The sequence below is a fragment of the Seriola lalandi genome, unplaced genomic scaffold (genome assembly GCF_002814215.2).
Source record: "Seriola lalandi dorsalis isolate HSWRI2012SDOR001 ecotype SW California unplaced genomic scaffold, Sedor1 jcf7180002054763, whole genome shotgun sequence".
NCBI lineage: Eukaryota > Metazoa > Chordata > Actinopteri > Carangiformes > Carangidae > Seriola > Seriola lalandi.
The window spans coordinates 152464-178056 of NW_019525316.1; the positions used below are offsets into that span (position 1 = coordinate 152464).

At 41.8% G+C, this 25593-nt stretch overlaps 3 protein-coding genes and 1 long non-coding RNA gene across 5 annotated transcripts; 1 reads left to right on the plus strand and 3 right to left on the minus strand.

The window, feature by feature from the left end:
- Positions 1-67: 67 nt before the first annotated feature.
- On the minus strand, positions 68-5604 carry ccsapb (centriole, cilia and spindle-associated protein b). 2 transcript variants are annotated; one of them, XM_023424953.2, is made up of 5 exons: positions 5517-5604; positions 4169-4585; positions 3962-4078; positions 2883-3094; positions 68-2775 (listed from the first exon to the last, which is right to left on the minus strand). In XM_023424953.2, exons 2-5 carry the CDS (start codon positions 4560-4562, stop codon positions 2593-2595), a joined length of 906 nt encoding a protein of 301 aa, XP_023280721.1. In that variant the 5' UTR covers positions 4563-4585; positions 5517-5604; the 3' UTR covers positions 68-2592. The 2 variants fall into 2 exon arrangements, with proteins under 2 accessions (XP_023280721.1, XP_023280722.1); XM_023424954.2 differs by lacking the exon at positions 5517-5604 and having other exon boundaries at positions 4169-5479.
- Positions 5605-6665: 1061 nt separating this feature from the next.
- On the minus strand, positions 6666-9917 carry acta1b (actin alpha 1, skeletal muscle b). The gene is made up of 6 exons (XM_023425009.2): positions 9789-9917; positions 8866-9190; positions 8304-8465; positions 7622-7813; positions 7330-7511; positions 6666-7165 (listed from the first exon to the last, which is right to left on the minus strand). The coding sequence occupies exons 1-6, from the start codon at positions 9915-9917 to the stop codon at positions 7022-7024; spliced, it is 1134 nt and encodes a 377-aa protein (XP_023280777.1). The 3' UTR covers positions 6666-7021.
- On the plus strand, positions 7864-9910 carry LOC147818027 (uncharacterized). The gene is made up of 3 exons (XR_015438379.1): positions 7864-7878; positions 8270-9224; positions 9727-9910. It is a non-coding gene; the product is annotated as an uncharacterized LOC147818027 (long non-coding RNA).
- A 4557-nt stretch (positions 9918-14474) lies between the features above and the next one.
- On the minus strand, positions 14475-25303 carry abcb10 (ATP-binding cassette, sub-family B (MDR/TAP), member 10). Its single transcript, XM_023424983.2, has 14 exons — positions 24360-25303; positions 23494-23700; positions 23133-23335; positions 22141-22275; positions 21589-21735; positions 20645-20780; positions 20441-20536; positions 19703-19912; positions 19504-19583; positions 19152-19332; positions 18873-18916; positions 18525-18559; positions 18257-18315; positions 14475-18118 (listed from the first exon to the last, which is right to left on the minus strand). Exons 1-14 carry the CDS (start codon positions 24793-24795, stop codon positions 17925-17927), a joined length of 2163 nt encoding a protein of 720 aa, XP_023280751.1. The 5' UTR covers positions 24796-25303; the 3' UTR covers positions 14475-17924.
- Positions 25304-25593: the final 290 nt, after the last annotated feature.

The window sequence follows — 25593 nt, forward strand, 5'->3', positions numbered from 1 at the left end:
CCACAAGTATGTACAGTAAATACACAATTTTGGGCTGAACCACTGAGAAACTAGGACATGCCAGAGCAAGAATGTAGATGTTTAATGTTCTCTAAAGTGTGACAGGTGAAAAAGTGATTTATTGAAAGCTTTGGACAACACCATTTAACCTCAACAGTTTGTCAACAGTCTGAATCATTTTGATTATGTACATACAGTTTGTTCAAAGCCTAATATCCTATGTAAACAGTAAAATGTACAGAATTATGCAGCTTTACAGTATTATAGTTGTTACATCCTGTGTCATCAGTAAATTAATTATATTTTATTAGTTATTACCCCTGATTCAATATTCTGCAGTGTGATGATCATTTAGGATGACACTATCCTGTTGAAAGGAATAGTGAAAGGCTTGGTGGAGCTCTCTAACAGATTACCAAATAAACCTAGAAAAGTTAAGTATCTCGTCACCAAAAACTAAATGCCTTTACAGTATAAACAGGATCTCAGCTATAAAGTTTAGTCTCACTAACTAACTAATGAGGTACATTATGAATTAACTATCTTGTTTCACTCCTGTTTTCTGAGATTGTCACATCTAAAAAAAAACACTGGCTCGAATGCAGTTATACAAAGTATAATAATATTGCACGAAATTTCATTTCCCAACTGTACTTCTATAACTTACAAAAAAACACTGAAAAACTAAATCTTTGTAAAGCAAAGCAAGTAATGTAATACTGAACTCAGAGTTTCAACAACAAAACAGATTTTTAGGAATGTGAAAGGTCTGAATGTGAAGCACAGGCCTCTTGCCCTCTCATCTCCTTTAGTCCTGCACAACATTCAAATCAGTAACAGCAATAACTATAGTTGCAATGGGAAAAATAACTTTATGGCACAGAGCAGATTTTTTCACAGTTACTGTACATGGGACCTAATTTGTCACGGTCTCAACAGTCATGAAAAGATCAGATCTATTATACAAAGGATTAAAAATCAATTTTAGTCTTCTTGTGTAAGTACAAATAATATTGTGTGATGTTCAATACATTCACATAAACATACAAACAAATATACAGAGGTTCAAAAGGTGAACACATAACAGAAAAACCTAAATATCGTCTACAAATATTTAAGAAAGGTGACTCATTATCAAAGTGCTGTCTGATTTGGTCGTGCTTTGGAAAGTATACTGCTTTAACCAGCAAGTGACTAATATGTACCCATGTATTTTCACTTTTATAGTAGCATATCTAATTAAAAGTAATTTACACTTTGGCTTTATCCATCTTTGTTTGATTCCACTTTTGGCTCTTAATCATCATCACTAGCAAGCTTTAAAACTTCATTACTATGGGCTCAAGAGAACTGGAATTAGTTGTATTTTTTAATGTTACATTTTTTCTGGTCAAAAACAGTCACACAACCAATAAATGTATAAAAGAAAGACTGCAGTATCCACAATACTGCACACACTGTTCACAGTCATCCCAATGGCTTTAAAGGTCACATATATCTATTTTCAGACTGTGTTAGCACCAGGTTGATACACAGGTTAACACAAGTAAAGGACAAACAAATCTTGTCTTGAAACTATTTCAAGTCAATAACACATAAAAGTGTTAATGAGCTCATGTAATGTAATGCAACCGCCACATCACACAACCATGATGTTACACAGTCTCACTGTCAGTAGAGTGTGTGAGTGATTAACAATCTTTCACCAAATCAGAAAAGCTCCACTAACGTTACACAAAACCGTTAAATCTACAAGAACCAGTTCACAGCACTAAGTGATCTGAAAATTTAAAAACTATAAAATCTTTACAACAGACATATTTCTGTATGACAGCCAACTTAGGACTCAGCACAAATAAGAAAATGCCTATCCACATCGAAAGCTGCATGACTTTGATTGATTAAGCCATCTTGCTGTGCTTTCCAATATTTTTGAATGCAAACTATCTGCTAGTGTGTGTTTGGCTTTGTTTATATGTATATACAACGTGAGCTTTATTGTACATTCCTGATGTTCCTGGTCTCGTTTTATCTCAGAATATTTTTTAAGAACACTAATCACTGAATCTATTCAGACATGCTGTCATGTGCCATTGCTGCTCCTGTGTGATTCCAATAAGGTTTGGTATCCATGTATAAAAATATGGATGCATCAAAGTATGGCTGTAAAATGTATTTTAGACTCTTCGTTCACATCTAAATATCTGTATACGGTACAAATACCCATTAATTATGCATTTACTTATTCTTAATAATTTAATTATTTCTTTCAAGAGTCTCTTCAACCGTGTAAAATATTTCTTATTGTGTATATTAAAACTGATTTATTTAAAAAAAAAATAAATAAACATGATAGTAAACTCCTGGTCAATAAGCCACACTGTGAATTTCAATGTTCAAGGTTTTATCAGTTTACATCCTGAATGTCAGAGTGATGTGCATTCAGAAGCCGTTTTATGACTCAATCAATCCCATTAATTCTACATTATTGTGTATTTAAACCTCAGAGGTGATAGGCAATAATGGTTTTACTTCCTTTTTTATCTGGAATCTTCCTAAAATATTTCTGCGGAGTGTGTGCATGTGTGTGTCCTATCGAGAGCGAGCAGAGAAGCAGCGCATGTACTCAGTGAGCCAGGGGTTGAACTCAGGTTGAACCAGCTTCCTGGCCTTGTCCAGATCAACAGACTTGGCTCTCCGGCGCTCGGTTCTCTGGGTCTGGACCTGACGCTCCACCTGGCGCCTGGTCTTAGCACGTAGAGCCGACTCATGGATCTACCAGGAAAATAAACACACAAATGTCAGTTCCTGTTGACACACGTGTTCAGTCACAACACAGCTTGTCACACACCATTCTACAGAACGACAGATAGAAAGATTACCTCATTAGTCGAAGCTATGGGGCCTACGTTGTGCGTCTTTCTACCTGCAATGTCTGCATCCCTCTCCCCTGAACCGTACAGAGCAAAAGGATGTCTGCTCTCCTTACTGTCCTCCCTGGGATGCCGTGATGGTGCAGGCCTGACCCGCTGGGTTTGTTTTGAGGATTTGGGGGGTTTACTCTGCTGTGGTCGGTGTCGTCCAGTGTCTCTCTCTAAAAATAGAAAAAGGCAAACAGGTAAAGACATGCCAAAATACCAGGAACAGAAATGTGTGCAAAGTAGAAATCATGGATGGTAACTGTGTGCCTACTAATTCTTAAATATTCAAATATATATGGGTTGAATGGGAGCAGGAGTATCTGCAAGCAACTGAGCAATCCAATGATAAGGTTGATATTCAGCTTTCTGAACCACTATATGGGAGGGTTGTCACAATTCACTCTGATCACACAGTTTGAAATACTGTGTGGTACTAACAACACAATATTACCGCCATATTTTAAAGAAAATGTTTTTTCTTTGCATGTTATGAATTGAATGACTTCCCTTTTCACTGTGACGTGACATTTTCTGACACCTCTATAAAATGGCTGTCCAGATTGGTTAAACTCTGATACCTGTTTGAGACATATTTCATGAATATTGTCTTGTTTATTTAATTACTAGTAACAAGACATCTATTTTCTGTTCCATTCTGTTTAATGGGTTAATGTTTAAATGTGAATTTTAATTTTTTGCCATTTGGTTGATAACATATGATACCTTTACCGGAACTAAACAAAGAGAAGCAATTTCTTGACAGTGTTACTGGAAGTTTGACAGTATCTTTACATTAGTTGCATATGAATAAAGTAATATGTATATATTTATGGTGCAATATTCTTTTGATCACTGAATGGCCAAAATTATCTTTTTGCTCTCCCTAGCCAATGGGGGAGCACAGGCTCTACTCTAAGTGTTATCACCTTATTGTCTATGACAAATTCACAAGTTTTCATTCCACCCTTTATTTTGATATTATTACCACACAGTATCTGGGCTGACAGACATATCTGATAGGCACTTCTACTCTGAATTACCTTGGTCCCGCTCCCTGTGGGGGGCTGATAGCCGTTTGCTGCCTCTGCTGCTGGATCTCTGCTCCTCTCTCTGCTCCTCTGGTACTCTTGTCTCTCTGGCACCATCAAGCTGTGAGCCTGAGGATTGAGTGACATACTGTGCAGTAGCATGCATACATCCCAATATGCTGTAGTATCTTTCCAGTCATATTCATATCACATGGTTACCTGCAGAATGTCCAGCAGACACATTCTCCTCCTGCTCCTCCTCCTCCTCCTCCTCTTCCTCTTGAAGGGGAAGCCTGGGTACAGACTGTGTGGTTCTGGTGTGCTGCTCCTGCTGTCTGTCCGTCCTCGACCCCTCACATTCCTCCAGTTCAGCCTCCATCCCCGCCCTGGTGGTCCTAGACTGTACCTGGTTCTTATTGGGAGAGGGGGGACTCCTACCTCCTGACTCTGAATCACTGTCGGACCCATTCCAGAACCAGGGGTTGTGTGTGTGCTCCAGCAGCCTGCGGGTCAGCCTGTATTTCAGCATCTCCTCATAACACTTAGTGTAGGTCTCCCATTTGGGGTCTTTGAATTTCTTCATGTACTCCGAGCGGATTTTCTTGGTCACCATCTCGTCCCTTTGGAAACTCTGAACTGCAATCCAACAAAAGAGCTTAAAAAACTCGACCAAAAGCTAGCGTTGCTACACACGCATGGCAGGACTGTGATATAGGTTATGGCATATCTACTACATTGCTTTATAAGCTTAAAAGGGCTCTCGCAACCTCCAGCTGCTGTTATGCGCAGCTCTTTGAGGTTTGGTATCATCGCCAGACATTTAAACCATAATGTGGAAGCAGTAAAAACCAATAGGAGAGCAGCTGGAGGCCTCTTCCGCGTCAAGAACCCGCCTACTTCCTCCTCTACCCGGGGTTAGTTTCCCTCTGTGGGCTGAGATAAACATAAAACACTACTTTTGCGAAACATTATTTGTAAATTTAATCAGCTTTTCACTGTTAAAAATGGCATCGCGTGTAAATTTGATCGACCGTTAGAGCGCTGACTGCAGAAACTTCTTGAACGTGATGACGTAAGTGTCCAATCCTCATGTGATTGGCTCCACCGATCTAAACGACTGTTGAACACTCCAAATTACGGGCCAGTCCCAATCACTGCATGAAAACACAGCAGGCTCCATAACCTGTTCATCTGTAAATCAGTGCACGCTCATTTCCAAACTTTGGATACTATTATACCACAACGGTTTAAAATAATCTCATTAAATCATCATCTTGGACTGTTTCGTATATAAAACATTACACTGTAACAGAGAGACAGTGTTGTGGTTAGCCTATTGTCCGTTTTGCTCCATATTACCTCCTCATGACAAAATGTGTTATTTATAGATATCTGTTAATCATATGGTAATGTGGAGTACCGATAATCGCCTTTCTGTCTGCGCTCGCAGATATATAGCTGAGTAAACGTAAAATCCCACTGACAATCCATCGACAACAGTGCCGGGCTTGACAGCAGAAATTCAAGGCTGCAAGCGTCTAAATTTGTGTACAGTAAATATACTTACACTGGAGTTGGATTTCACGGAAGCAGGGCAGAACAGATGGCGTTCATGGCGTTGCTGTAATCACACAGGCTGCGTCTCTTAGCGAAGCTCCGCCCACTTGAAGACGTTTTTTAAAAAGCCAAACACGCCCTGCAACAGGTGGCCCGGGCCGGGATGTCAGGAATGCGGTCCGAGCGCCTGGACCATTTGTCTGATAATGATTTCTATCAGATTGTAAAAGAGCTTAAAAAGCCAGTTTGTTTTATTATATTCAAACATTATGCACAGAGATAACACATAAAATAGTTGAATCGGTCAACTTGTTGCTTAGTGTTTTAATTGGATTCATACCCCGCTGAATATGTAGGTATACTCTTAAATTTGCCTTATGTAGGCATACCTGTAACTGTAGCCAGCTGTAGAGGCTTACCATAGGCTACATAATAGATCCGTGTGGTGATAAATGGCACAGGGTGTGCGCGCCACAGACGCGCCCAGCATACTCCTTTGTGCTTTTAGCCCAGACCCTTAACCCACACCCAGATAACCTGGTGAGCCTCTATGCATATAAGGTAGGGCTGCGGAGATGCCCCACTGTACACGAGGTATGGTTTTGTCTAAAGATGGTCTGGGGACGGGGCAGGCAGCTCAACAGGATTCAGAGCCGGGTGTCAGGTGTCCCATGCCACTGATCCGCTCGGTCTAAAGCGGAGCTGCTGCTGCTGCCTAGGCACATTCCTGGCAAGTCAAACTCCGACTGTCAGAGCCTGAAGGCTTCGCTTTTCATTACCTCTGTCATCTAACAGCCCCCAACCAGCAGGGGCAGATGGGACAGTGCGAGACACCCTCTCCCCTTCCCTCCCACCCATTCAATCATGATGCAGGAGGCCGTGCCAACACCCCTGTCGACCTCTATGAACTTCCCTTTGCACCAGATTGGTTCATGTAGTTATAGTGTTGTACCTCGGCAGGTGTGCTTATTGCTCAGTCAATTTAGCTTTTCCCAGGCTTAGGCTTTGTATTATTAAGTTGATTTCGGTTGCTTTTCTCTCCCCAGTTCTTTCCGTTATTCCTAAATATTGAATTTTAAGATTATTTTCACCAAAGATTTTGTTTTTATCATTTTTATCTACCCTTCCTTTAATAGAAAAACAAGGCCAGGGCCAAAAATACCAAATAATGGACTTTAATAAATTATCAATATGTATATACACTTACATTCACATGTGTTGGGCAACATGTTGTTGTTATTTTTTTTTTATTAAAGTTTTTTGGTGGATGCATGGTTCAGTGGTGGTTTTTCACAGCCTTTCTCCGTGCAACACAGACAACATACAGCTACAAAATATGCACATTTTAAAAGGTTAAAAAAATGCATATGAATGTCAACAGCGCAGACAGAAAGTCCATTGACAGCAGGGTGTTGTTGTGCCGCAGAGGTTGATCCTCCTCCTCGATTGATCCCCAGACAGCTGGTGGTAAAAGTGATGGAGATGATGGAGAAGCTGGAGAAGAAGATGGAGGATTTAGAAGCACTTCCTGTGGACAATGCTGGGGCCAGCCTCGTCGTACTCCTGCTTGGAGATCCACATCTGCTGGAAGGTGGACAGGGAAGCCAGGATAGAGCCACCGATCCAGACGGAGTACTTCCTCTCGGGGGGAGCAATGATCTGAAGGAGGAGGAGGAGTGAGAGAGTGAATTAGTGTCAAACACTGATTATAATTTGTCCAGTAGATTCATGTGCGTAATTGTCGATTAATGCGTAAAACTTGGTTTATCTAATGTGGATTTAAGCTTGATTTTAGTTTTAATATCTGAATAAGTTTTAAGTACCTTGATCTTCATGGTGCTGGGGGCCAGAGCAGTGATCTCCTTCTGCATACGGTCAGCAATACCAGGGTACATGGTGGTACCACCGGAGAGCACATTGTTGGCGTACAGATCCTTACGGATGTCAATGTCGCACTTCATGATGCTGTTGTAGGCGGTCTCATGGATACCAGCAGACTCCATACCTGGTCAGGTGAGAGGGAGAAGTGTTAAGAGGGTGGCGGGTATTGGCACAAGGCTCCACATTTCTAATGTTGGTAATTTTGAGAGATATAAAAGGTTATATCTGAAGTACCGATGAAGGAAGGCTGGAAGAGGGTCTCAGGGCAACGGAACCTCTCGTTACCGATGGTGATGACCTGACCGTCGGGAAGCTCGTAGCTCTTCTCCAGGGAGGAGGAGGAGGCAGCGGTGGCCATCTCGTTCTCGAAGTCCAGAGCCACATAGCACAGCTTCTCCTTGATGTCGCGCACGATCTCACGCTCGGCTGTGGGGGGACAAGTTGATGAGTTATTATTCAGAGTGCCAAAGAGCGGAGACCACAGCCACCGTGTGCGTAATAATAAACAGGTTTAGTTGGCTGAACTGCGAAAGTTACTCTAAGTCACGGAAACGTCTAAAGCTGAAAAATGACTAGTTTTCTTAAACTACAGCTACATCCCATTTCACTGTGTTTTTGTCGGGCACAGCGCGCACACAGGCAGTTATAGTCCACACGAGCTGTGCCCATTATTATATATATATATATATATATATATATATATTCTCTTTGTGCATGGCTGCGTTTAGTCCTACATGATAGGTCTGTGTTGATGTCAGTTTTACTTGGACTATCATCACAAAATTGCTGGCAAAAGAAAATCTAATGTTTTGATAATAATTTACTTTGCCAAATAATGTGCAACTAAGCGGTCTGAGCAAAAGTGTTGTTTCTTCCTTTCAGATGTTCTGGTTTTGGTTTAGGCTGAGTTCCTCACCGGTGGTCACGAAGGAGTAGCCACGCTCAGTCAGGATCTTCATCAGGTAATCGGTCAGATCGCGACCAGCCAGGTCCAGACGCATGATGGCGTGGGGCAGGGCGTAACCCTCATAGACTGGGACGTTGTGGGTCACACCATCACCAGCATCCAGCACAATACCTGAAGAGAGATAAGGAGAGAGTTTAATTAAGTTCAACGGGCAACAAAGAGTCCTCAAAGATTGTGGTGTGAGCAAAACTGTGGCTAAAGTAGGTGTTTGAAGACGAATTTACAAATGCACACTGATGTATGTGACATAGAGGCAATAAACTAGCCTAAATAGTCCCAGAATGTCCGATCATCTGTGCGTAAAGGTTGTGCGTAAAATAGCTTCAGTGGGGAAAATGCCCCATTAGTAGCCGAGTTAATTGTAAACTATGTGTTACAATTGGTATATAATTTTATCAATTATATTTGTCGATTACGTGCTATTCTGTAATAAAGGATTCTATATGTTATGTCTGTTCAGGAAGCTGCTCCTGTGTCAGGAGCGGCAGCTGTTTGTTGTTGTCATTCTTACCAGTGGTACGGCCGGAGGCGTACAGGGACAGCACAGCCTGGATGGCCACATACATGGCGGGGACGTTGAAGGTCTCAAACATGATCTGGGTCATCTTCTCCCTGTTGGCCTTGGGGTTCAGAGGGGCCTCAGTGAGCAGGGTGGGGTGCTCCTCGGGGGCCACTCTCAGCTCGTTGTAGAAGGTGTGGTGCCAGATCTTCTCCATGTCGTCCCAGTTGGTGATGATGCCATGCTCAATGGGGTACTTCAGAGTCAGGATACCCCTCTTGCTCTGGGCCTCGTCGCCGACGTAGGAGTCCTTCTGACCCATACCGACCATGACACCCTGAAGGGGGAGGAGAGGACAAGATAATGGAAAGGTTAGCCGGGGACTTTCCAATAATCCATCGAGAAGTATGACCTTCCTCTGGCCAGATTAAAGTCTTTGAACAGGCATGGTGACCATTGCGTAAATGTGCCAAATAACAGCGTGCGTCACAGAGACTGACAGAGAGCAATTGTGTGACTCTCGGTTCATCTGTGACTAATTTAGCCTCGAAGAGGCAAAGGCCACATTGCTGGAGGTGAAAGGAGCCAAAATTACATGGCTCAAGATTTATTATTCCACGCTGTTGTCACCTGTTGCACTAAACTACATTCTGAAACAATGGGATCTGAGTTAAATATTTAATAACTCCATCAGGATACCTCTGCCAAAATAGTGTACACCTGCCTGTACGCATATTCAATTTCCTGTTTTAAAATTAGACCAAACCAAATTGTAGCCAATTTCTCAATTTTGGACAAGGGATTGTCAAAGGTGTGATGATTAGAGTAATTGTCTAATTGTTTTTTTGTTTTGTTTTTTTCATTTCCAATTAGTCTTTCCTCCTATCCTATCCTATCCTATGCGATCCTATTAGAGGCTTTTCTTCGCTGTTTACCTGGTGACGGGGGCGGCCGACGATGGAGGGGAACACGGCCCTGGGGGCATCGTCTCCGGCGAAGCCAGCCTTCACCAGACCGGAGCCGTTGTCGCACACAAGGGCGGTAGTCTCATCATCGTCACACATCTTGGCTTCTGTAAGAAGAGAGGAGGAAATCCATCACATCAAATTCACATGGTGACACATACTGTATGTTAAAGACAGTAAAACTTTGTTTCTTGTAATCTCACACTGGGTGTCTGGATTGTAACAGACTAAAAAGACTAAAAATAATTGTAACATCTACTGGAGCATGAAAATGATCAGGCCCCTGGCTTGCGCTAAATGTATCCATGGCACACTGACAGCAGCCCATTACGACATACAAGCCTGAATAAACCTATAAAATCTCACTAAAGTTGTGGAACTACAGTTTCCCTCAGATATCTATCAGAAACTGGTCTTGAATAAAATCAGTCCTTTGTGTTATTTTCTCATTTGTAAACCTGTGCAAAATCTTTAAAATGAAGATCTAAGGTGTGTTAAAATTCAACTAAATCTACAAGCATTCTCTTTGTCTCTATCACCTTCTCAGGTAAACTATTCTGGCTTTTTAATTGGTCTGGAGGCGCATTTCAGCGTCAGCATCTTCCCAGGCTTCAATGTTACACCTATGAAGATGTTGAATCAGTACAGCAAATCTGCTGTATCTACTTTGTCTGTCTATCAGTTTATCTATCCAAAAGTTCCAGACCTGATAGTTCAGATCATAGCTTCTCCTGTCCAGCACTGTTCTGAACCACCTGTCGATCTACTGGCTACTCTCAGACCTCAGCTATCAACACTTTCCCCATCTTCCTCATGCCTCCCCCACAGTCTAGCCTTCCTTCCTTCTTTCTTCCTATCTGAAGTTGCCCATCATGGCTCAAGTAGTATCTGGTCCCAGATGTCCTGTCCCCGGCGGACCTGTCTAACTTCTGCTCCAGTAGAGGCTGTAGTGGTGCTCTGGTTATAGCCTAGTCTGCTGTCCCAGTCTGGATGAGTGGCTTCAGGGGGTGGCAGGTCCTCGCAGGGTCTTACCTTAGGAGTGTGTCTGCGGCTCGGAGAGAATGACCCAACCAGTGCTGCTGCTGAACCAGCTACGGTCTTCTGCTCAGCTCGTCCACCTTATATACCCAACCTCCACCATTCACAAACCTCAGCACTGGCCCCCATCCCGGCCCTCTGCCATATTAGGATGCTGACAGGCCGAGGAGTGGGTGGGGGGATGCATCAAGGAGGCGCGCCTCGCGGAGGGAGGGCCGGAGCTCCATCAGATCCATCAAAGTTTCAGGACGGGATCAGAAGTGACGCTGCGCGTACCCGACGAGGAGAGAGCGCGCGCCATATATGGAACTGTCGCTTTGACCTCCCATCGAGCCTCGCGGTCCCACCTCGAGGGCCGTATAAGGAGCGCGCGGGCCACTGGGGTGGTTTCTAGGGGGAGACGCCAGTTGCTACCAAGCAGGGTTATAGATTTGCTGCAAGTAGGCCTCATCCAGCCTTAAAATGGGAAAATGCTGCCCTCATCTGAACAGATTTAGGCCACAGTGAGAGCCAGGACCCCAACTACTGACTGACAGCTCCACTGGTGCTGCAGCCCTGAAAAGCCAATTAAGATTTCAATTCTCATTATCGTGATCAATTCCAGATAATACAGAATCACTTTAAAAAAGCTGAGGAGGAACATACTGTGTGGAGACAATTAAATATGAGTGCTTCATTATTCTAGAGATAACATTTCAGAGTAATAAAAGTTTAAGTAGACTGCTTGTAGTTGATTGTATTAAAAATTGTTGCCTGATGGATCCCCCTAGCTAAACCCAATATGGAGTCATGATAAGAAAATTGGAGGCCTTTTTGCATCTTTATACTGTAAGTGTAGGAACTCCCCATGTGATGTATCACGTTGTAATAAAAATCACTAAGATTATTAGTGAGTGTGCACAGATGATCTTTTTCATTAAAAATTTAACATTAAAAGACTGCAAAGTTGAATCATAGTCCCAATTATGCTGCACTTGCACACCAAATAAATGTTTTCTTTTTTTTTTATCCTTAAACAATTTTAGTAATTAGTTGAATAAAAAATCTGCCACTGTGCAGACCACATGGTCTGAGATTCACACAGATCTGTCTGAGCCGTATTGAATAAATAAGGAGAGAACCACAGAAACAGCCAACAGCTGAAACCTTATCTGCAGGGGCTACTCTGCTCTGTCACTGGAGCAGTTGGATTAATTATAACTCTAATGGAGGAGGGGTGCTGCTGCATGTGTGCATGTGGGAGTGACAAATGGAGAAAGAAGTACAGTGTATGTACATGCATGCAAATGGTCTCATCTGCATTTGGTTAGAAATAGTTAAATGGTCTTCCACAAAGAAAAATGAATCAAGTGATAAAACACAGCTGAATATAATAACGTAAAAACACTGACTGCACCACATGGCATTCTCATGTCAGAACGTAAAGCTGGATTTACACGGGAGCCGGGAAATCTTCACGTACATATAACCTTTCATGACCAGGATTCTCCTTATAGCAGCAACAGAAAGTGTCAGTATGGATTTCAAGTGGCTGGATGTGACATATTCACTTCTCTTGTCAACAGATTCATGAAAAGGGACCTTAGGAATATGAAAATAAAATCGTTCTCGCTTTCTTTAATCAAGCACAGTTAGTCGAAGAGAAATTCTTGGTTGTGTTGATCGGTCCTGCAGGTTTTCAGTGATCTCCCTCTCCCTTGAAGAACAGTTTTAATAGAGTATCATTAAAACTTTTCGCGGGTGGGGTGGGGGGTGGGGGGTGCTAGGGAGTTGATTAATATGTCTAGAAAAACAAGCGAAGCAGGAGGGAGGAAAATCTTCGAAGTCTTGGGTGCAGACTGAAAGTAGTGAGAGTGTGTATGACGGTTGTGCGCATGAGGGTGTGTGTGTGTGTGTGTGTTGTGGGAGGGGGCGATTAGAGGGGCCGCAGAGCAAGGTTGAGCTACTTTTATGCACTTGTTGTGAGCTGTTTTGAATCCGAGGGCCTGTGAAACGCCTAAAATGTAAAGGGGCTGGCAGTTGTTGGTGGCTGAAAGAGGGAGGGTGGGCAAAGGAGGGAGGAGGTGAGGGGAGGTCAGAGGGGCCGAGGGGGGAGGAGAGTCGAGAGGGTATCCTGGAGGGCGTACTCTGGGAAAGGGGAGGAGAAAGAGGGAGGTGAAAGGGCGTGTGTAGCAGGTGGTAGAAAATATGAGTTTAGTTTGTCAGGTGATATTCAACCAAGCCAGCTGGAGGAGAGACAGACACTCTGGACAAAGTTTTTAGTGTTTTGTAATGTCACAACTACAATGTGATCATTTGAGCTGGTAAATTTTGAGAAGTGGACAGGTAGAGACAAATGGAGGATTTTTTTTTGTCGTCAGAGCAGGCTCAGTCATTATGGCTGTCTACTTTGCTACCTATTCAGTCTGATGTTTTTTTTCAGCCAACACTCTCAGACAGGACTTTCAAGCCTCTCATGGGAGCAGCACAGAGGGCGAGAGTGTCAGAGAAAGTGTAAGAATAGCACAAGCTCCGGCATTCAATAGCTGGAACCAATACTCTAGCTGTACATCAGTCTTCTACCTTTTAAAGTATGGTAGTGTGCTCGAAATGTACAGTAGACTTTTAGTTTTCTTTAAGAGGGGACAGACAGGACATCTTGTTGGAGATTTGAATCAGTTTGTTATGTATGTTGTTACAGTGAAGAATGACTGAGGATACTGTGGATATTGTAAATGGGCAGGTAAAACTTAAATCGATTAATTACTAGCTGTTTAATCAATTCCTGTTTTTCTTCATTTTGCTGAGGGGCGATTAAAACATCTCCAAAAGCACAATTGTATTTTAATACAATTTAAATTTGAAGTCATAGTCCCCTTGTTTCTGCATGATGACTGGCAGCAAACAGAAGGGGTGGACAGTGTTGACATACTAAGGAGAGGCAGGGTTGGGAGCATGGCTCCTGATCAGAGAGAGTCAGTTTTAAAAGGGGTGGGATGTCTCATATTGTGTCAGATTTATGTCACATAATGTTTGGTTTCCTTCATGGAGCTCAAACATATTTGTCTGTAGTTTCCAACAATGGAAACGTGGCACAGATGAGCTGAACCGAAATGCAGCATGAATTAATAAAGATAATTTTTTTGTTCCAGGTTCATGCATTTTTGGCCAAATTGCATATTCTGGTTTTTATGTTCCAGTTTTACAAACAAATAAGGCTCTATGTAATGTGTTTGAGTGGTAAATAAACTGATGTGGCTCAGAACACTGTGAGGCCAAAAGGGGTAAGAACCTCTTTTCCTGTAGTTCCTCAAATAGCCTGGGGTAGATACAGAGAAAAGTGAGGGGAGCTGTAGCACATGGAGCTGGAATTAGAAACCCATGCAGGGCTGAGCAGCACCTGGTCAGCACTGAGGAAAAGGAGCACAAGTGCTGCCTCTGCTGGAGGGGTCAACCCACTGCTGAGTTTTAAGGAGAATCCCACTGAGATGAAGAAGTAAGAGAAGTAAGTTAATGATCAGAGATCAAACTGTCAAAATGAATAAGGTGAAAAGAATCAAGGCTTATGATTTTCTTCACCATAAACCAAAGGTCAATAATGAACATTCATGAACATGTCTGAAGGAAGAGTGCCATTCATAAAATATTCCAAAGTTTTATTTCAGAGGTGTTTTACAGCATGACTTTGCATTTTTTGACTGTACTGTTTTGAAATCATTTTGAAATCACATCAAATAAACAGCTGAGCATGATTTACAATATCTACCTTGGTTGACGTGTACTTGATTAATCCTGGTAGACTCTTAACCTGCCCCTCAGGTTCTCCACACACTTACAACAGACAATAAACCCAGTGATTGCTTTCATGCACTGCTTCCCCAGGACTTATCCGAGTGTCAGCTGAGGGGACAATGTGCATGAGAAGTTCATCACACTGTCAACACGACCTACCGACAGCTGAGTACACATTACTCACATCATTACCATGAAGTTTTATTTTGGTATGAAGGACTGAGTGAACACTGGTGCCAAGAACCGGCAGAGAGCAGTGGAACACCTCCTGAGTGTCACTGTAGCTCAGAGTATGAAGCACCAGCGCCACCTACTGACACCCTGACATAATGCATGAAACAGACAGTTACTGATGAGACCGTTAGAGAAAAACGTGTGTTTCACTGAAGGTCTCATTAAAATGTCAGTATGCTGAGTTGAATGAAATAGGACGACTGACTCTTTTTCCAGATAAAAAATAAAGTACTGTATTAAAAAAAATACAGTTTTTCCCACAAACAAAAACTTTTAATATTTCACTTCATTTATCTTTACATAGAAGTATAATAATTTAGCAAACACAAAATCATTAAAAATCTAACATACATGTACATCATTTCGGTGACATTATTTATAACTCATAAGATACAAGTTAGCTGTCTTCTGTGATTTATAATCAGACATAGACCCGTTATCAACTGACGAAGCCACTTCAGCTGTTACCTTAGACCGGACTGAGAGGTGAAGTTACATGACAAACAAAACAAAAATTCTCTCTATCTAATTTCAGTAGATCAAAGGTTTGGTGATATTACTGATGGAGAACAGATCTGGACGTGTGATGTTCAGAGACGATGTTCAAGGCATCATTTAAAGTGAAATTTAGTTTTAACACATCTTGATGACATGAAAATCTATTGTGTTTCAAGTCATAACTATTTGCCTTTTAGGTGAAATAACAAGAAGTACAAATACAGAAAATAAATCAAGAGGAATATTCTCCATAATAAATCATCTTACAATGAAAACGTTAAGTGATATACAGTCTATACACTCTAATAAATACTTATATCAACGAACAACGTGAGGACTATGGTATACAGACAATAGTATGAGACTATTCAAATTGCTGATTACCAATAATTGGTGTTGTATTAATTTATGCTGACATTCCATGCATCGCTGCCTTCAAATGAAAAGTTACATCCACAGTGAATCAACTTTGTAACCCCATAATAAAAAAACAAAACAAGAAACTTTCCACTTGGCATAAAACCTTCAGAGAAATGTACACGTTTGCTGTCGTGTCATCGCAGTCAAATGTCCAAAGGAGCTCAATCTTACAGGGAAAAAAAATTGTGGATTATATGTTGTTATATTTCTTCAATCATGAGATCTAATTGATGTGTCAGAAAGTTCTTCCACTGTACCAACACGTTTTGAGAATTATTCTCATAGTGTTTGAGCCATTGAGAAATGATCTGTTAAATGCAGTTGGGCTGGCACCAAATCAAAAGCGTTGCAAGCATCACGGTACAGCTCTGAGGCCAATAAACAAAGGATATCACACATAAACAACTGGGTATTACAGCTGAAAACAATGGTGTTGAGTTGTGTCTGATGAGCAATTGTAGAAAAAACCCAATCTAGAATCACTTTAGGGTTAAGAAGAAATCTTCTGAATTAGTCCACTCCAGACTCTCCCTGAGCGGTGAAGTGGGCATTTACAAGCCAAATATTTACTGAGGAGAATCATTACTTCTTAGTCAGGCTCTTCAAGCCAGCTATAATATTTAGCTGGCTCAAGGACGCGGAGGCTAACATTTATGTGGTTTTAGAGCTGTTTATATAGAATTTGATGCAGACCAAAAGGATATCCTGTACACACTGACCACTTAACAGAGCATGAAGGGGACAACATGTCACAAACCGAGAGACACAGTGGTAAAGCGTATACACAGTCAGACATGTTCAGTCCTAATGTTGGTTTCTGTTTTTCCACAATCTATAGTTTAGAACGAGAAAGTTGAGTAACATTACATTCATTCTGAGAAAGCTTAGAAACAAGTGACAGAATGAATTATTTTAGAAAGTGAGATGAGTGACAAGTGTCAAGAGAGAGGTGAACATGACACACAGATCACCTCTGACTTTGAAGATGCCTCCAGTATCTTTCCTCCTCTAATGCAGCAAAACATTCTCCAGAGAAGATGCTGCTTACCAGGCATCAGTCAACTTTCTTTAAGTTACTGTGCACTTTTCCTTTTGTTTGACATAAAGATGGTTACGTTTAGCAGTTTCAGGGCTGTCAGAAAAATCAAAAGAAAGGAAAACTCAAGAGTGACTGAATCTAATTGTACCAAGTCCCTTGTTAAGAGAAATGTTTTTTTTTTTTAATGTGTAGCACCACAGCTTTGACTTTCAGGACTATCATTCATATTTCTCATGGCAATTCAAGACATGTCAAAATAGTGTTCAGTCCTGTTTTACAACACAGTGTAAACATGACAAGTAGCTGCTTAAATTGGCTTTTTAAAACTCTAAAAAGGAAAGAAAAGGGCTCTGCAAGCTTCAAGTTAAAAAATCAATAATACATAGACACAAATACATATGTATCCAACATACAGGACTGTTTTTGGTTTAGTTTAGAAAATCATAAACGTGATTACAAACTAAAGTGTCCCATAGCAGAGAATGAAAGAGAGGTTTGTCTTTTGCACCAGATTCTCTCTGACACATTTACATTTCTGTCACAGGTCTGAATATTTCAAACTGGGTTGGGGTTTTTCCCCAAAGCTACGGTAGTGACAGTGATTTAAATCACGTTGGCCATGAGCCTCCAGTGTGAAAAGTGTCTCCTTTCACTCTCAGCCTCTGTCTGTCTGTCTGTCTGTCTTCTTTTTCAGTGTAGAATTAGATATTTTCACAATAAAGCATCTCTAGTGTGTCACTGATCCATGTCTCAGTACTTAGGTCTTCTCTGTGGATTACCATGTGTTTCCTTTCCAAACAGCTCTTTATGTGATGCGACATTGTCATTCCAGTAGTAAAGGGACACTTGAAGAATTGAAGAAAATCCCTTTATGTTTCTCAATGGCTTCCATATCTCCCATCTGTAGTCCTCCTATGGTAAGTTCTGTTTTCCTTTTATCCATCTCTTCCCATTCCAGACACAAAATGGATATATCTTTTCCTCTCTCCCCTCCCCCTCCATCTCTCAACATTTGGGGCATTTCAACCCATTCTGGAGCAAAGCCATTGAACTCACCTCCAGGTTTCTTCATTCTCCTATTTCACTCGTCTATACTCCCCGTCCTCTCAGCACAGGGCTCGTTTCTGTTCTTCCTGTAGAAATGCCTGTTTCTCCATCAGTTTTCTAAACAGTCCTTGCCTGTTGCTTAGCAGCTCTGTGTGCTGGCCACACTCAGCTACACGTCGCTGATCCAGTACAGCTACGGCGTTCGCATTCTGGATGGTGGACAGACGGTGAGCGATGATGACGACTGTCCTCCCTGTTGATTGGGTGAGAAGGGCAGGACATAATAAGAAACAAAGAGTCTCATTAGGAAAAAAAAGGTAAACTGTATTGAATGTTAATTCTATTATTTGTAAGTGGATGTAAAATAAAGGACAAAGACAGAGAGATCTACCTTCCATCAGGCGCTCCAAGGCCTCCTGGACCAGGAACTCATTCTCAGCGTCCAGTGCACTGAGGAAAGATTAGGGTTTTTTTTTTTCAAACGACCAAACAAGTGTCTCTAACCAGAATGATGGACACCAGGTCATAATTTCTATACAGATTAACAGTGTTGTATTGCTGTGCAGGAGCAAATAAAGTCAATACGGATTAAAACAATGAAAGTATTGCAAGTAAAGCACTTTTGTTTACCAGTTCTACTGTAATTATTTATAACTCACCTGGTAGCCTCGTCCAAAAGCAGGATCTTAGGATCCTGTTGAGAGAAAACACAAGAAGTGTTTATACATACTAATTCAGGTTTCACAGAAAAAAGGAAAGCTGAGACTAGAACATAGATCCTGGTTCCACTCGTCATTTTAAAGTTATTTTTGTGGTTCAGTAAACAATAATGATGAAGACAAACTGACAAGGACATGCTGCTACATCCAGATTTGGATCACCTACCCGTAATTTACTATGACCAGGGTTAATGCAGGATAAACGTTATGTGCAGATGAGAGGTATGACGAGAGCTATGCTTTCTTCAGATGTGGATAAAAGTAAATCAACAGTGCTGCTGTACTTACCTTAAGCAGAGCTCTAGCTATGGCTATCCTCTGCTTCTGACCACCTGAGAAATGAACACACAAGCTAACTTCAGTTATGTTTACACGTATACACTGCACACAGGGCTCAAATTTACTGCACTGAATGTCCCACCTCGTCAAATATGAGTTTCAGATGAACACTGGTCAACCCAAACAAAGTAAATGAGATACTAACTATAGTAGATACAGTTCCTTGCATCAACAGTGAAATAGATGATGGTATCATAACTCTGCTGTGCTTCTGCCTCTGTCCCTCACCTGACAGCAGCACTCCTTTCTCCCCCACTATAGTGTCAAAGCCCTTAGGAAAAGCCTGGATGAAATCATGGGCGTTGGCCACTCTGGCTGCCCTGTAGATGTCCTCTGTGGTCACAGCGTCTGGGTCCCCCGCACCGTAAGCAATGTTATCCCTGATAGAACAAGAAAACAGCACTGGCTCCTATGGGAGAGGCGGGAAGAGGAGGGGGAGAATGTGAGAATGACTTGAGATAATCTTCACTCAAAGATGCTTCTTTTTTCACCACTTGCAGTAAATTGAAATGTGTGTTTATGTGTGTGCTGTGAGAGCTGTCGTATAGGAATATAAACAAGTTAAACATTCGCTCATTACCTGACTGACAGTTCCAATGTGACTCCTGAGCCAATAAGGATTTAGATCCCTGATGTCATGACCATCGATGTTGATAATACCTAAAGAGGTTTTGTTTGGAGGTAAAAAAACAACACGTTTCATTGGTAGTCTTGTACTTTTTAGTTTGTCATCATCATATTAATGAGTGAGCAGTAGCTGAACAAGCTCTTGCTATCACCAGCATCAGGGTCGTAAAGCCTGAGCAGCATCGACACCAGGGTTGATTTTCCAGACCCACTGGATCCCACCACGGCCATGATGGTCCCAGCTGGGACCAGCAGACTAAGGTTCTGGAAAATAGGAGCCTCCTTACGGGTGGGGTAGGCAAAGGAGACATCACAGAACTCTAGCTGGCCTTTCAGCTGGTCTGGAGGGAGCACTAAGCCCTCTGTGGAGAAACACAAAAATAGATTATGTAGTTTAACTTGCAAACCCCTTGACCAACTTGATACAGTAACAAAATATAACAATGAAATGAGTGGAAATAAAACAAATGATCACAGAGATAAAAGAAAAAAAAATACTAGACACAGTCATTACGCCTTAAGATATTAATATTACATAATGTTTATTCACTGAGTAGTCAAAAACATGAATATAAATTAAAGGCAAGAGAAGTTTGATGCCTTATATTGACTTCTGTTTTACAGCAGCAAAGTAAAAGCAGTGAATCTTTGAAAGTTGTAGAGTTAGAGAAACAACCGCTGACAGGCAATGTACACAGAGGGAAGGTTAAGACCTTACACTTTTCTGTTAGCAGTAACGATCCAAGGAAAAAATACAGTTCTCCACAAAATATTAACAATTTTCCAAAACACAAATAACTATAAGATGTTAATGATGTGTTTATGGGGTAATCATTGATGTAGCAAGTTAATAGTCTCCTGCCTGCGTGCATGTGTATTTGTGCACTGACCATTTAGAGGAAACTCAGGCTTTCTGTCCAGCAGTTCCCACAGACGGGCTCCGGCTCCAAAACCCTTCATCAGCTCAGAGTAGAATGAACTAAGACCTATGCATCAAACAGAAAAACACAAAACTATTAGCGATCATATGACAGTGCACACACATGGACATGGTTACAATAAAGAGATTCAGAGTGTGCATATGTGGGTGATACCTGCGATACTGATGCCCACCCAGAAGGTGTACATGAGGAACGATGAGAGCTCCCCCACAGTCATGTGCTGGCTGGCCATCAGAAGGCCTCCTTTATAGAGCACTGACAGGATCATGAGGTTACCACTGAGACCAGTCTGAAACAAACACACACACACACACACAGTTATTTGATTACCACAACATATGGCATCACTGCTACTCCCTGACAAAGCAATGATTACACTGATGAGAACCTATCTGGGCCCCTTGATGGATAAGCTAATCTTTGTGTCACTAACTACAGGCCACTGGGCGTTTTAATGTTATTTGCTTAATAACAGCCTGGGGAAGGACACGCAGGGAGTACTGCACACATTCATGAAGAGGACAGAGAGAGAGAGAAAGAGCTTTTTTCCATCTATGGACTCAGTTGCCAATTTATAAGATCCTATTAGTTAAATCTAATCAATGCAATAGCCAAACATTAAATGTTATGTTTTGATACAGTATATGGTTTTTGTTGACACTGTGTCTGAGTGGTGTTCATGAACTTTTCTCTTCATTTTGAAGGCTGTTGGTGGTGCTGATGAACTTCATTATACTAAAATGTGTTTTTCTCATATTCTGGCTATCACTGACATAAATAGGGGTGAAATTATAGGTTTTCTTAGGAGCTGCAAGGCTAGCTACAGTAAATCATGCAAGTGGGCTCATCTATTCTCTTACCATGTATGGATGATTGGAAAATACTTTGTGAAAAAATGGTGAAACATTGTAACGTTTTATTGCAACAACCCTTAAATAAGATGGCAAAATGCAGAAGCATGTGTGCAATACCTAATTTGCTAACTGTGTATTTGGTTTACATCATCACTGACAAGACTCGCACGCACACACACACACACACACACACACACACACACACACACACACACACACACACACACACACACACAAACCTACCACTCCAAAGAAACCAGCTCGTAGCACAGCTTCCTTCCTGGCCAGGCTGAGGACCTCGTCTGCCTTCTGTGTGTACGTGTTGACCTCTGACAGCTCTTTACCAAAAGCCCTGACTGTCCGCATGTTGCTGATACGCTCCTCTGCTAACTACACACACACACAGAGTTTTATTAGTACTTTATCTACAGGAAATTACATGATCAACATTGCAAATGTACTCTGCAAATTTAATTAAGTTACCACAAGCAGTGAAGCATTTATATTAGATAGACATAAACAGTAGGGCTTCACTAACCATTAATGTGACCTGCTGTTTTCACAAAAGACCTTCATTAAATCAAACACTGTAAAGGCATAATTACTGAGTTTATCGACAAAACTTTGCATTCACATTTTGTCGCAGCTTCCTTGTTTTCAACTACCACATCTTCAAGTAACATCTAATTAATCCCTGCACCAATAATGTGATTATAAAACAAAAAAAACATCCAAAAAACCTCATTAACTATGCCTCAGCTGTGCCTTCAGTCTGTGTATATCCGTGCACTGTACCTGTGTGGCTTGTGCGAGTGCATCCTGTGTGCGTTTGGAGATGGAGCGAAGATATCTGCCATAGCCTACAGCAAGAACGGCCACAGGGGGAACAATCAGCAATACAAAGCTTGCAAGGCTGGGGGACACATAGAACTAGAAGAGCAGAGAGAAAAATACAGCAGTTAATAAAAATAAAGGCGAAGAAAAAAAGAAGAGAGAGGAGAGGGAGGGAGGAGGGAACAGAAGGTTATTTCCATTCATTTCCACGAATGTTCATTGTACTAGGAAATAATTTGACTTCCTTGTAAGGAAAACAAGTTGTATGTCGTAAGCATGCATTGTGTTCACTATCATCTTCCTGTTAGTGACAAGATGAGGATGAACCTGCTGGTAAATGTTTTCTGCCCCCAGTACCTACAACTACTCTACACAACTCTCCTGAGTTGTGGGTGTGGCACTCTTTCAGCAGAATCTAAACATTTCCTTGTATTGAAGAAGAAGAAGAAATTTTGTAAACCTGTTTTCCGACAATCCTATAGTCTAACTTTCGGGTCACATACCCACAGCTCTGAGTGGATAACTAACTAGCTCAACACCTGCTACCACAACTATCATTATCCTTATTATTGTTAAAGGTGATATTAATAGTAGTATCATCATTACTATTATTATAGAGAGAATGACTGAATGACTTGTACATTGTGAGCATTTGTATATCATCAAATTAAGACTTTATAACTGGAAGACTGTTAGATTTTAGATTAGGATTACATTTCTCATGATCAGGTTTGATCAAAACAACAGACACATTTGGGAGCGATGCTTCTTTTTGTGGCTAATAGGACATTTAGTATGTCCTTACTTTGCAGAATTGGTGTTAAAAGTATTTCATTTTCATCAGCAATGCAAGACTTAACAAATTTATTTCACGTCATAAAAGATGTCTGTTAGTTCCTCACTCAAACCTGTCCTGACCAACCACAGCGGACCACTCTGAGTGATGTACTCACCATCATACTGACACCCGCAGCTGCCTGGGCAACAGCTCTCAGCCCATCTGACAGGTTGTCTGTGATTGAGCGGCCCACCACAGCTGTGTCAGCGGAGAGGCGGTTGATAAGCTCGCCAGTCCTGTTCCTGTCAAAAAATGCCACTTCCTGTCTGAGGATGGAGGAGAAGATGGAGGTACGGAGATTACGAACAATCCGCTGACCTGAGGAGAGAGGACAAAAGACATTAATGAGGAACACAGAGCTAAGATACTGTCTCACTGAAACAGTCTGCTGATTCACATAATCAGCAGAATATTCATCTGAATTCAAGGTGAATGTGTCTGTGCCTCTGAAGTATTAACCCCCCTCCTTGTCTCACCTGAGATCTGCATGAGGTAGACTCTGGTGGCATTGGCTGCCCCACCACACAGAAACACTCCCGTCAGCATGATACATAACGATGTTAGGGAGGCTGCCATTGTCTCTGTGTCTGCTCCAGTTGCGTAGATGGTGTCAATCACTTTACCCAGGAGGAATGGAGCTGACATGGTTACTGCACTGGACACAGTTAGGAAACCTACAGCAGCTTGAGAGGATAAAACAGACAGTGAAAACAGAGACACAAATCAGAAAGCAAGAGCAAACAAGAATTAAAAGCAAAAGATACACTCAGATGAATGATTGTGAAGTAAAAACAAAGCTACAATTTGTCAAAGGAAGTCTTAATTTCAAATATGGAAGGGGTTATTTAACTACAACAACAACAACAACAACTGTTGTAATGTATGAGACCAACTGGAAAAAGCAGAAATATAATTTGGCAAATTTTTCCCTTCATATACTAAATCAAAACCCATCCTCCTTTGCGGTAGCTGACATTAACTGTGTGCATATCCCTCTTCTATATTTAGGTCAGTTGCAAGATAATATGACGGGAACAATGGAGAGCATCTGAACACTGTATTACAGCTCCACAAACCTCGTTGGACGGACAAAAAGCGATATTTAACCCACCATAACCCGCAACTGTTTTCTTTAATGGAAAAAAACATTACAATAAAAGTGACAGCCTTTAAACAAGTTTTTTTTATTCTATCAGGGAAGCACAAAATAATTGGTTGTGGATGAACAGACCTTGTTTTTTCATGGACGGATAAACGGTAATGCAAGACAGGTAAATGAAAAGAGGGCCCTCAACGTTTTGCTACGTCCCTGGTCTGAGAAACACGTATACACACAGTTTACCTGCCAGTGTCCATCTCTCCGGGTGAGCAAGTCCCAAAATCCTTTTCACATCTTCCAAGGGGACCGTGGTCGGCGTTTGCTCTTTCTCCGAGCCCGTTTGGGTCTTGGCTGATCCGGCTGGTGTGGGTGTGGAGGCGGCAGAAGAGCTGGCAAAGGCAACAGGTGTGTGTGTGACTGTCCGTGCTCCGGCTATTGAGTTAGAGGTGTGTGAAGGGAGCACAGAGAGACCTCTGACTGGGCTGCAGGGCAGAACCGACGTGAGGGGCCTGGGTGTCGGATGGACCCCAGATCTGACCCCGGTCAACTGTTTCTTCCTCCGGAGGGCAGCTGAGAGGGTCAGGCGGTGCTCCAGCCATAACATCCTAGGCTGTGTTAGCCTCAGTTTGGATAAATGCACTCCGTGTGAGCTCCCTGACATACGGATTAAAAGCCACATCTTCTGAGTTGTCAGCCACTGACTAGATACGAGCTTTATTAGTGGAAAAGTAAAGGAAGTACGGCATTAGTGAGATGAATCAGATCCAGTGATAGGTGTTGTCGAGGTGTTTCTTGTTGAACAAGTCCATTCAGAGACATTTTAGCCCCCGAGTCGTTAGCTCAACATACCGTGTCCATAGTCGTTCAGTTGTTGAGCTTGTTGTTGCTTCATTGTCGAGTTTAGACCGTTATTATCCGTTTTATCTGCGTCCAACAGCCGCCTTCCCCCAGTTATCTCTTATCACCGACCAGCTACCAACACCCTGCCTGTCACTGTCATCTGTCGCCCAATATTCAACATTTGGCCGGAGGCGGGTGAAGTAGAAACATAAGCAACACTGAAACCACTCTGAGAAAAAAAACAAATGTTCCCGTAAAGAGGGTGAAAGAGTGGAAAGAGGAAAGGTGACCCTGATGTGGCTCGCAGGTACACACGACTACAGCTCCTCGATGGGGGAAGTCAATGGCTGAGCATACAGGCAAACTTTCCCAGGCGTAACCAAGCAAACCCAGAGCGGTTTGGCCCAGCCTTAAGAATTTGTGAATGAGTTCCCAAAACAAATGCATCATTAAATTTTTACACAAAAAACACTATTTTTTTTAAAAATTTTATTCAGTTCATACAAATTCACCTGAGAATGTGGTGACAAGAGATCTAAAGTCTTTTCTTGACGAACGGCGTTTACATATGTTTCCTATTTTCATTTTATTTTGTAATTCATTAAATTTATTACCCCATAAAATATCCTTAGATACA